Raw genomic sequence first — 12,278 nt, 5'->3', positions numbered from 1 at the left:
CTCTCTCCGCGTCACGCGGATCGCTCCTTTCTTCCATTGAACGCAATTTGGGGCTTCCCCCCCCTATGATAGATACGCCCCCCTTAAAAATCCACCCTACAAGACCAGTACTTCTATTGTTTCCTTTTTACGCTCGAACGACATTTCAATTTGAACTGGCTGCTTTGAACTGCTATGATGCGCATGCGCTACTCCCTCCTCCTTGCACGTCAAACTAAGATGGCTCTCTGGCAGCATGAATAGAATGCAACTGTTCTTTGCCATGCAATAGAAGAAGAGAAGAGAGAAGTTTCAATCAATCCTCTTTCCCCTTAGTCTTCAACCCCGCGGCAAAACGCTCTGTCCAAATATTTCCTACGTCCATGTCATACACAAATACACAGGGTGCGTTCGGAGAATATGCTTTTAGCGCTATGAGCGTTCTCTATTCTTGTTCAACTTTCAGTAAATAACATAAATAGAATGATGCTTTTAGCGCGTAAGCGTGTTTCCCGAACGCAATCACAGTGATGTATTTACAGCTGTTGACAGCTGTGTATAAGTGTATACAGAGTTCGCATCGATACTCGTTTGATTACACCAATCGACGATAAACATCAAAAGTATTTAAATACAACAATTAATCCTTCTTTGTTGACTTGTCACGTTATTTTCGAATAGATCGAATGAGAATATTTAGATTCGCACGGAGCGAGGAAAAATGGATGATGAGAATGCAAGTTGTGCATACGACAGCGATAAAGATACACAAGTGTCATTGTTGGATCTCCCGGTCGAGGTTCGTGCGGAATGCCAATTTTATTTCTCTCACACATGTACACATACGCGCAAAATTGTTTCCGCTGTCATTTATCTTTGTTATTATTTTGTTATGTTAGTTGCTTGTCGATGCAGTAAAGTTATAAGTAAAGTATTAAATAAGCAATGTGTGATTGCCTTATTCTCCTCTCTCTCTTTCTCTCTTTCTCTCTTTCTCTTGAGTTTTCTTTTATTTTATGTGTGTGTGTGTGTTTGTTTGTTTGTTTGTTGTTTGTTTAATTATATCAGACTAATTCATCCACATCATTTAATTTATCTATACTGCGTTTCAGATATTCCTGCATATATGTTCCTTCTTAAAAGCGTCAACATTAGTGCACAGTTTGAGCCTAGTATGTAGACAGTTCTATCTGATTTTAAAAGATGATTCATTATGGAAAGCGCGAATTAATCATATATGGCCGGATACTAGCTACCCCCTTTTGCGTCCTGGTTAGCTCAAATTGATAGTACCTTATTACTTTACATAACTATTCATTTAGTAAATAAATATCAAATAGTGTCTATATTAACATTTTATATTAGTTTTATATTAAAAGTGACATATATATAATTAACATAATTTCAGCAAAGCCTGACAAACTATTTTGGAAATTATCATGTGTTGCGATTGAAAAACAAAGAGCACTATGGAGACAGAAGGAATGCTCTATGCAGAAAATAGCTTCACGTCCACAGGGTAGCACAGTAGATGCTCTATTACTGATGCATGTAAGTATATTATTTAAGCATTTTTGGACATTTCTCTTTATAAAAACTGATATATAATATGACCCTAATGTACAGGACGGCACCGCTTATATTGCTGGTGCGAGAGATCGCAGTCTGATTTATGTGAAGTATGGACCCCCAGCTCACAGTACCTGTAACATAAGATCTGCGCATAATGGATGGATTTGGGATCTGACAACAATAGATAACACTATCTACAGTTGTAGTTGGGATCAGAGCGTTAAATCATGGATGCTTACTAATATTGGTCTTGTGCAACAGAAAACTTACAAAATGTACACAATAACGAAATGTTTCTTTTCGACTTTTTCATGATAAAACGACTGAGCGAGAAGAATAATTTCTATTTCTATAAGAAATTTTTATTAAATTTGTATTAAAATAATTTGTATTAAATTTGTATTAAAATAATTTGTATTAAATTTATTCAAATATAAATACTGCAATTTGCTCATTGACAAAGAACTCGGACATAATGCAGTTCTAAAGTTTATTCGCTCTATTAATTGATGTTCTTGCCTATTATTATTTTGCGCAAATAATTTTAATAAGAACTAATAAGAAAAAAAAATTTCAGGAGTGTGTCGGGTGCACTGCTGTGTGTGTCGTCGTGTCCAGAACAGAGTCTTTTCGCGACCGGTTCATATATGAGAACCGTATTCGTCTTCGATTCGAGATCGGGAGAAAAGCCGATCAGACAATATCGATCGCATGGAGGAGCTGTTATTAAACTGGCAATGAATTCCGAATACATCTTATCTGCTAGCGAGGATAAGACGGTGTCTATTTGGGATCAAAGAGCTGGACGAACCATGAAATATATCACAGTAATATTACTTATATATTTCAACAAAGAAAAAAGAAAATATATGTGATATCGCAGATATTTTGTAGATTCCAGGCGAAGCGTTTCCCATGTGCATAAACATGCAACAAGATTGTGTTTGTATCGGGGACAGCATCGCCAAACTGCATGTATTAAATCCGAAAAACGACTTTGAACTAGTAAAATCTTACTCTACTGAACATACAAAAGGGATAACGGGGGTGCATTTGACGCGCGGAAATCTGATAACGAGTTCCACAGACGGCACTGTTAGAATTTCGAGTCCTACGGATCCACCGAAATCCATGGCTACTTTATGTTCACCTTTTGGAGCAATTGCAAGAGTAAGTATCACACGTTATACAAAAGTATTATATATCAAGACGGAAAGTCATTATAATAAACGCCTTTACATCAAATATGAAATAAAGCTTGAAAACAAATTTTTATTTACAATTACATTTTATGTGTAATCAGATTTTATAATTATATCTATAAAATATTAACAAATTTTTTTCTGAAACTTTTTATAATGTACCTAGTTTATAATATCTGACGCTGATATTATGATAAAAATATTTTTTTTATGCTTTTCATTTTATAGATGGATTACCAAAACGGTATTCTCGCAATATCTGGCAGCGAAATCGTAGTATATCGGCCGATGTGTTCAATAAAGGATTAAAAAATTAAATAAAAAGGCTCTAATATAAGATAATATGAATAATATAGAAACAGGCGAATAAGAGCCAGACGCAGAAATAAACGCGCAGAGAGAGGTATTATCTAATTGTAGAAATAATTTAATCAAGTAGATTCGATTTGAACGTTTCGGTCTCAGTTCAGACCATCTTCAGCAACTAATACAGAGAAAAAAAAGGAAACAAAAATTATGCAACAATTGACATGAGTACAGTCAATTAACACAAATAAACATAAGATGTCGAAGTAAATACGCACATGATAAAAATGGATAGAGATGTACTCTCAAAACTCAACTGCCCTCATGACCCTCAGAGGAGGATATACATGGCGAGTCTCCCATCGGCTCCGGCCGTTGTGAGAACAAGAAACATCGACGAATCGGTCGTACTGTTGATTACGACATCGAGTTAATGAAAATTTTTTTAAAAAACACGCAGAAAAGCCGGAAAGTTAAAAAACTTCCAGCAAGCTGTGAGATGAAAGAGAGACTCATCGAAACCTTCGAAAAGACAAAAGGCTGAAGAGAACGAAAAGTAACTGTCAAACTGTTAAATTGTTCGATTAAAACTAACAAGTAACAATGATCAATGTCAAGGTTTAAAAATAACGGTATACATATCATGGCGGGCTAGTGACGTCAGTCGTCGCGGGAGTTTAAAGCTTAGGCATATTTTCTAATATCAATTACTGTGCTCATGTCAATTGTTGCATAATTCTTGTTTCCTTTTTTTTTCTCTGTATTAGTTGCTGAAGATGGTCTAAACTGAGACCGAAACGTTCAAATCGAATCTACTTGATTAAATTATTTCTACAATTAAATAACATCTCTCTCTGCGCGTTTATTTCTGCGTCTGGCTCTTATTCGCCTGTTTCTATATTATTCAAAATAAAAGATTAATTAATGGATAATTTCTATATGCATTTTATAATTGTTATATAGGTATATTGCTTTAATATATATATTTCTAATTTTTTCAATAAGACTATCATATATAAAACACGCGTGTAATATAATATATAAAGTTATATAGAGACACATTTAAATATATCTTGTTTTTATTATTGTGTTGCGTGCGCCCCTTGTGTTTTGTTCCTATGTGACGTCTATGGCAATTATATTTGATAATTGATGTATCCGTCTCTGGGAGATCTCTCTCACCCACTTAGCACGTTGCTAAGAGAGTTGTTGATAAACAAGAGTGGACATTTTGTAAAAAAGAGTCTTACGACCGTCGTCTTGCCGTGCGGACATGTTTTTCCGACGGCTACAATTATTATATTTCTTATCAATATTTTGTTCTGTTCATCAGTTATTAAAGTTCCATAGTATCTTTCTTAAAAGTGTCTCATTATTTCCGGCGCGACTGTTTGTGTGAGAGTGACGATGCAAGATCTATCTATATCGATTCGCGCACGCAACATTATTATCTTTCTGCTCTATTATATTATTTCGTTTAATGTTGTTATTTGTTTGCAAATTTTATGAAAAAATTACTTTCATGTAATTTTTTTTCTCTGCTTGAGTATCAGACTAACCATTTATAAGATTTAGAAATACAAGTTTTTCAAATAATAATACATAATTCTATCCTTATCTATAAAAACTCATATTTCTATGGAATTATCGCGTTTTCGATATCGTATTCGACGATCGTTGCATTACTTTTCAAATTGAACTTTTCCAGATGTCACGTGACATGTCTCATATCATTGTCATTTGATGCAATTTCAAGCGATTCACGTAGCGTCTTTCGTAACTCGCAGTGAGCCGCATCTGCGTCGGTTATTGTGCGTGTTTTATGCAAACAAGTTTCGCAAATCAAGTTTGCGATCACGCGTGTGCGTGAAGCGCAATTTCGCGATCGGATTATTAATTCGTTCGGCTCGCTTCATTGCGCGCTTATTTTTGAAAGTGCGAAACAAGTTCGCAATCGCGAGCGAAGAGGTTAGCGCTTGCCAACGTGATGGCGCCAAATTCATGATCGATAATATGCTAAGTTGTTAGCGATATCGCCAAAAAAGATTGAATCTTCGAAGATACAATAACAGCGGTTTCTTCGTGGTGTAACGGAACTCCTAGTTGAACTCGTGGCATTGCTGGGGTAACGGTGAGTTTTGAAATTTACTCAAATGTAAAGAAAATTAACATATATGTGTATGTGTGCATATGCGTGCTTGTATGTGTGCGTGCGTGTGCGTATGCATGCGTGCACGTGTGTGCGTGCGTGCGTGCGTGTATGTAACGAAAAAATGTATATAATCGCAAAAATCTGACATAAATATCTACAAATGTCTACAAGTTTTACTCCAACGAAAAGTTTTTTTCAGAGGAAACAAAATTATTAGAGTATTAATAATTTAGAGTATTAATAATTTAGAGTATTAATTAAATGTATAATAATTTTTAGGAGGGGGCAAGTTTTTTTTTTAAATCATTAACAAAAAAAGTTTATTGAATAGAATTGAATGCATGGTGGGGAAGCAACTTTGCCCTCCCCTGTATCCCCATCCCTAAAAAATCTGGCCTAACCCAACCCATTTTGTAATAGTAAACAGTTTTTCAAGAATTTTTATCTATTTAAGAAAATAATATTGTATATACGTTGAACAATTATTTTGAGAAATTACCGAATGTGTGCGTGTGTGCGTGTGTGCGTTAGTGCGTGCGTGCGTGCGTGCGTGCGTGGGTGCGTGCGTGCGTGGGTGTGTGCGTGCGCGCGCGCTCGTGTGTGTGTGTGTGTATTTATAAACAAGAGGTACATTATTACAATAAATCAGAAATGTAAAGATTTGGTTATATACATATAGTATAATCATATACAGAGTGGGCCATTTTAATCAATTCACTGGAATATTTTAGAACCCTTAAAGTTTAAGACACTTTTCAGACAAAAAGTTGTTTAGTATTGAGGGGGTCATCTGATGGTGATCTTCATTTGACCTTGGATCAAAGTCCAGAGGGTTATTTCAAGGTCAACTTTATTTTGTTAAACGGAGCCCCCTATTTTTAATACATATTCTTATAAATCTTCTTGAGACCTTTTCCAAACACTATAATAAAGTATTTTTTCATTAAGTATTTTTCGTATTATTTTATATTTTAATTTGACATATTTTGACAAAATATAAAATATTTCGTAAAATATTTAATTTTCGATAATTTTATTGTAATATTTTTATGCACAGAATAATGAGATGAACCAATTGGTGTAAAAAACATAAATAATTGTTTAAAAAGAATACATTGTAAATAACACAGTTCAAAAAAAAAAAAAAAAAAAAAAACACCGAGATGGGACTACCCGTTTCTTATAGGTATTTGGACGCTGAACACGAATCCGGTTGTGAAATTGCTCCATCACGTCAGAATTTTGAGAAATTTACAATCAAAGTTGCAAAAAAGGGTTATTTTCACGAAATTTGTCATATTATAGCTACAATATGTGACGTGCTGCAGAAGTTTTATTACAATCAAAATAAGTATGTTGTTAAGACTTTCAACCCTCAAAAGGAATTTTTGGTGTCCGCTATGGTTAATAAGATATCCATGGTTAAATATGGAGTGTATTGCAGAAGTTAGCTGTGACTTAGGTCATTGACGATTTATCAGATAGCTTTCAATTATATTTATTTAAACTTAAAAGTTTTTTAGATCGCTGAACACGAATTCAATGTCAAAATTGTCAAATTCTAAATGGTGGACTTAATATGGCGGTTGCCAAACCTTAAAAAACGTTTAACTTGCAATCTAAACATTTGTGTCCACCATTTTGGATTTGACAATTTTGACATTGGATTCGTATTCAGCGACCTAAGAAACTCTTAAGTTTAAGTAATATGAAAGCTATTTAGTAAATCGGCAATGATCTAAGTCACAACTAACTTCTGCAATACACCCCATATTTAACCATGGATATCTTATTAATCATAACCGACACCAAAAATTCCTTTTGAGGGTTGAGAGTCCTAACAACATACTTTATTTTGATTGTAATAAAACTTCTCCAGCACGTCACATATTGTAGCTATAATATGACAAAGTTTGTGAAAATAGCCCTTTTTTGCAACTTTAATTGCAAATTTCTCAAAATTCTGACGTAATGGAGCAATTTCACAACGAATCGCGGATTCGTGTTCAGTGTCCAAAAACCTGTAAGAAACGGATAGTCCGGTTCCGGTGTTCGAAAAAAGTCATTTTTTGTTAAACAATGTAATTACATATTTTTTCTTAAAAACAATTATTTTCTTTATACCAATTGATTTGTCTCATTATTCTGTACATAAAAATATTACAATAAGATTATCGAAAACTAAATATTTTACGAGATATTTTATTTTTTATATCAAAATATGTCAGATTAAAATATAAAATAACTCAAAAAATACTTAATGAAAACATACTTTATTATTATAGTGTTTTGGAAAGGTCTCAAGAAGGGTTATAAGAATATACGGCTACAGTTCCGAAAACGATAAACCTCCGATTGCGCTGAAATTTTAACCAAAGCTTGTCCTTGACTTGAGTATAAAGCACCTTGAGGGTTTTTTGCCGACGAAGCCCCGTTTGCCCCCTATGCCCCCTCAAAGTTCCAAACATTTTTACTGTATATCACCAAAAATATTGATTTTAGAGAAAAAAGTTTCAAACAAAAAATAAAGCTCTTAAAAAACTGAACAAAAAAGGTTATGTACATTTTTTACGTAAACCCATTATTTTGGGTGTTATGTAATAAAATAATAATTTTAACGTTCTCCTGTAAAAATATATTGTACCAATATGTCTAGTTCTTTGGTAGTGGAGCCTCCCCGTAGAGGGGGTGGAACACACTGCCTCCATGCATACACTTTTTAATGCGAAGTGAGGTTCCACATGGGTTTATAAGTTTTCACGCAAAGCGAGGTTCAATCCAAACCAATGTGTCTAGTTCTTTAGTAGTGGAGCCCCCCGTAGGGGGGCGGAACCCACTGTTTCTACGCATACACTTTTCCACGCGAAGCGAGGTTCCACATTGGTTTGCAACTTTCCATGCAAAGCGAGGTTCCACGCAAACCTATTTGTCTAGTTTTTTGGTAGTGGAGCCCCCCGTAGAGGGGGGCGGAACCCACTGCCTCCACGCATACACTTTTTAATGGGAAGTGAGGTTCCACATGGGTTTACAAGTTTTCACGCGAAGCGAGGTTCAATCCAAACCAATGTGTCTAGTTCTTTGGTAGTGGAGCCCCCCGTAGAGGGGGGCGGAACACTACCTCCACGCATATACTTTTTAATGCGAAGTGAGGTTTCACATGGGTTTACAAGAAGAAATTGATTTGGGAATCTACAACTGAAGGAAATCTATTAATATATTTCCCTATGAATCAGGTCCGATACATTGTATTAATACGATATCGTTAAAATTATTATTTTATTACGTAACTTCTAAAATAATGGATTTATGTAAAAAATGTATATAACCTTTTTGTAGAGTTTTTTAAGGGCTTCATTTTTTATCGAAAACTTTTTTTTTGTAAAATCAATATTTTCGGTGATATACAGTAAAAATGTTTGGAACTTTGAGGGGGCATAGGAAGCAAACGGGGCTTCGTCGGCAAAAAACTCTCAAGGTGCTTTATACTCAAGTCAAGGACAAGCTTTGGTTAAAATTTCAGCGCAATCGGAGGTTTATCGTTTTCGGAACTTTATCCGAATATACAATAAAAAATAGGGGGTTTTATTTAAAAAAATAAAGTTGATGTTGAAGATCACCATCAGATGACCCCTTCATTACCAAACAATTTTTGTCTGAAATATTTTTGTCTTAAACTTAAGGGCTCTGAAATATTCTATAATAGGATTGATTAAAATGGCCCACCCTGTATAATGTTTTCAAAATTTATCTGCGTCTATAATCTATATTATAAATAAATATGTTGCATAAATCCAAACTGTAATTTAAAGTATTAATATTTTATAACAAATATATGAATTAATCTTGCATTTCAAATTTGTTATTGCTTATAAATCTCTTCTTTATGAATTTTTGTATGTCCATTTCAGCAATAATTATGAATAGGGCACTAGAAATGATGTCCATTTTAGGTCCTTTTTTAGCTATTCTATAGACGTCCGAAGTTGCAAAAAACCGACGTCCAATGGATGTCCGTCGGACTAAATTCAGATATCTTATGGATATCCCAATGTCCGAACTTGAACTTTCAATGGACGGCCATAGGAGTTCCATGTGCTATTTGGGAAAGAACGTTCTATCACACGTTCTATTACGGCGTCCGAAAATTACATTCTATTCAGCTTTTTTTGTTAATAATTTTTTAATAAGGGCTTGCCCCCTTAAAACTATCATACATTTTGTTTTTAATAATAAAAGCAATAGGCTCAGGATAAGAACAATTAAGTAGGAAAACTTGATAAAACTTTGGTATAAGTGTAGAAGTGCTACTCCAATGAAAACTCAAGTTTTTTAAATAGCAATCAACAAAATTATTATAAAAATAAAATGAATTAAATGAGAAAACTGGCAGATAAGAACCCAGGCGCGGGTATCAGTGCGCGATGTTATTTAATTAAATTAGTTAAATTTAATTAACTAATGTGTATTAAAAATGTACTTTTTACCGATTTTCGTCCATCTTTAGCATGGATATAAATATATAAAGATCAAATTGGAATTTTAAAACTTAACATACATAACATTTGCAGTTGCAGTCAAATCTCAAATTAAAATTAGTAATCAGAAAGGAGGCTCACTAAAACCGATGTGGAATCGGTACAAATAAGTGAACAACGTTCAATCGCTATCGCCACCGTGATTGCAATGTCAAGTTTTAAAATTCCAATTTGATCTTTATATATTTACATCATATTGACATCAGAATATATAGACGGAACATTTTGAGAGGGGTAACTGATAATTGCAGTAAGGAGGGAGTGAATGAATATCGGCTAATTCCGCCGTCAGCGGTTCGGTTATATTCGGCGTTGCATGACAGTTCCATTGAAATCATTGATTCTCAACCAGATCTTCGCGGAAATGTTTGAAAAACGTATATTTTAGAAAAATCTCTAACGCCACTTAAACAATTTTATATATATTTTTAATTGTAATTGGAAATAGGAAGCGTTTTCTGCTATTTTGCGAAGCTAAACAGTTTTTAGAATGTACAAAAATTTGCAGAAAAGATTATCTTTTGAAACGTCTTTGAAAGATGAATAGGGTTGAAAAGTGCTGATCTAAATTCATATAGAAATCCAAATAGAATATAAAAATATAAAATATAATATATAGAATACATATTTGTAAGTTTATTTATTTATTTGTTGTTATTGAATTTTTGCGAGTATTGCCTCGATGAGATAATATATTATAAAGAAATATGAATATCTATTATAAATAACTAATATGTATTGATAATGTTATTGATAATGTTAATATAACTTTATCAAATTTATTGTAATATCATTAAAATAAATTTACTTAGCCTTCTCTTTTGTTATTTATTTATATTATTATACATTTTTTGTTATTTTTTTTAGTTGCATGTAAAATAAAACTTTTTTATTTATTTTAATGCTATTACAATAAATTCGATAAAGTTATATTAACATTATCAATATATTAGTTATTTATAATAGATATTCATATTTCTTATTTTTTTTTTTTTTTTTACTGCACATTATGTGAACCGAATCATTAGCCGAACATTAGCCGTAATCAAATTCGACCGAAATTCATGTAGTACCCCCTTATAAAGTTATATAAAGGAAGTCATGAGCCCCAACTACCCATAATGCAATGCAAAGAATTGATGTGTGAGCAGCACTGATCTATATATCTGGATTACTGATAGGCCTCCTGGCGATGTATCCAATTGAAGGTCCGCCATTTTACACGCCCGAGATGCGCGCATGCGTGATGGTGCTCTAAGTGATACCAATAAGTGCAGGTCATGGATACCGCTTAATAAACTTTTTAACAGTTTTTTAACTTTTAACTTTCTTTTTAACTTTATAACAGCTGCACATGAAAAAGAAGGTCCAACTATGGTAACATTCTCTATATTTGCAAATATTTTATTTATAAGACCCACAAAAAATGATTAAGAAATTGTAAATATTAAAAAATAATCAAAAATTCCTCGAATCATGACAAGTTGATTGTATTATCGCAATTAAAACGTATGATAGGAACCTTTATTGAATGAATAAAGAATTATTGTCTTATTAAACATAAAATCTTGTAACATTTTGGTCTATTTTATGATCTGTTTCATTGTTTAATCCTGATTTTTTAAATTAATAACAGCAAAAATGTTACGTAAACGTAAGTTTCAGTTACAGTCTTACATAGACCGTCGTTTTAGTCAAACTCATTTGAATTTCCCACGCTCGGAGGCAAATTGTCGGATAAGATGGCGGTGTCCATTTGGAGACGCTTTTAAGTCCTAAGAACAAAGGCGATCGGCAATCCAGATATATAGATCAGTGGTGAGCAGTCACTATTGAAAAGAGATGCTAGGGCTATGTTCCAAAACGTACTCTTCGAGGAAAATTTTACTCCGATGGCCGTTCCAAAATTTTTTTGAGCGTCTCTAATTGGTTCCAGACTGACCATCGAGTAAAATTTCCCTCGGAGAGGAAATTTTACACCGTTTTGGAACTTAGCCTAGGTAATAAGGTAGACTGTTATTGGCTCACACATCGATTCTTTGCATAGCATTATGAATAGTTGGGGCGTTGGGGCTCATGACTTAACCTTCTTTTATATAACCTTACCCTCTTACCGCGAACATCAGGCCCCCTCTCGTTTTAATCGCTAGATAATGCTCCGGCTATATATTCAGATGTCAATGATTTATATTCATGCTGAAGATGGACCAAAAAACAGTCCGAAACGTACATTTTTGATGCATATTAGTTAATTAAATTTAATAATAATAAGTTCGCACACCGATACCGATGAGCTCTTATCTGCCAATTTTCCCACTTAATTCATTTTATTTTTATAATAATTTTATTTCATAATAATTTTGTTAGTTACTATTTAAAAAACCTGAGTTTTTGTTGGAATGGCACTTCTAGACTTTTACCAAATCTGAGAATGAAATAATAGTATATGATTTCTCACATATAATAATGTACTTGACAAGAGAAAATTGAAATATATAAATATACAATATAAAAAATTTATAATATTAAAAA

General features: G+C 33.4%; 2 protein-coding genes across 4 annotated transcripts in view; both read left to right on the top strand.

Moving 5' to 3' along the window:
- Nucleotides 1-213: 213 nt before the first annotated feature.
- Nucleotides 214-3,597, top strand: LOC115236484 (F-box/WD repeat-containing protein 9-like). 2 transcript variants are annotated; one of them, XM_029808972.1, is made up of 8 exons: nucleotides 214-384; nucleotides 661-778; nucleotides 1,092-1,251; nucleotides 1,388-1,530; nucleotides 1,606-1,826; nucleotides 2,129-2,378; nucleotides 2,446-2,721; nucleotides 2,982-3,597. In XM_029808972.1, the coding sequence occupies exons 2-8, from the start codon at nucleotides 701-703 to the stop codon at nucleotides 3,060-3,062; spliced, it is 1,209 nt and encodes a 402-aa protein (XP_029664832.1). In that variant the 5' UTR covers nucleotides 214-384; nucleotides 661-700; the 3' UTR covers nucleotides 3,063-3,597. The 2 variants fall into 2 exon arrangements, with proteins under 2 accessions (XP_029664832.1, XP_029664831.1); XM_029808971.1 differs by lacking the exon at nucleotides 214-384 and having other exon boundaries at nucleotides 393-778.
- A 1,223-nt stretch (nucleotides 3,598-4,820) lies between these two features.
- Nucleotides 4,821-12,278, top strand: part of LOC115236469 (peroxisomal leader peptide-processing protease-like) — a 79,914-nt gene continuing 72,456 nt past the window's right edge. For both annotated transcript variants that reach the window (XM_029808946.1, XM_029808947.1), the window contains exon 1: nucleotides 4,821-5,190. The gene's annotated coding sequence lies outside the window, so the exon portion shown is untranslated. The remainder of the gene's footprint in view (nucleotides 5,191-12,278) is intronic.

Source organism: Formica exsecta, unplaced genomic scaffold (assembly GCF_003651465.1).
Source record: "Formica exsecta isolate Colony F162 unplaced genomic scaffold, ASM365146v1 scaffold25, whole genome shotgun sequence".
NCBI lineage: Eukaryota > Metazoa > Arthropoda > Insecta > Hymenoptera > Formicidae > Formica > Formica exsecta.
Note: the sequence above shows the minus strand (reverse complement) of the source record. Positions and strands in the feature narration are given on the sequence as shown.

What these genes read in the sequence shown, in the direction of transcription:
- LOC115236484 (XM_029808972.1), top strand. Translation starts at nt 701, where the DNA reads ATGGATGATGAGAATGCAAGTTGTGCATACGACAGCGATAAAGATACA. An exon ending in ATGCTCTATTACTGATGCAT is followed by an intron (nt 1,531 to 1,605) that starts GTAAGTATATTA and finishes CCTAATGTACAG; the next exon opens with GACGGCACCGCTTATATTGC. An exon ending in GAACCATGAAATATATCACA is followed by an intron (nt 2,379 to 2,445) that starts GTAATATTACTT and finishes GATATTTTGTAG; the next exon opens with ATTCCAGGCGAAGCGTTTCC.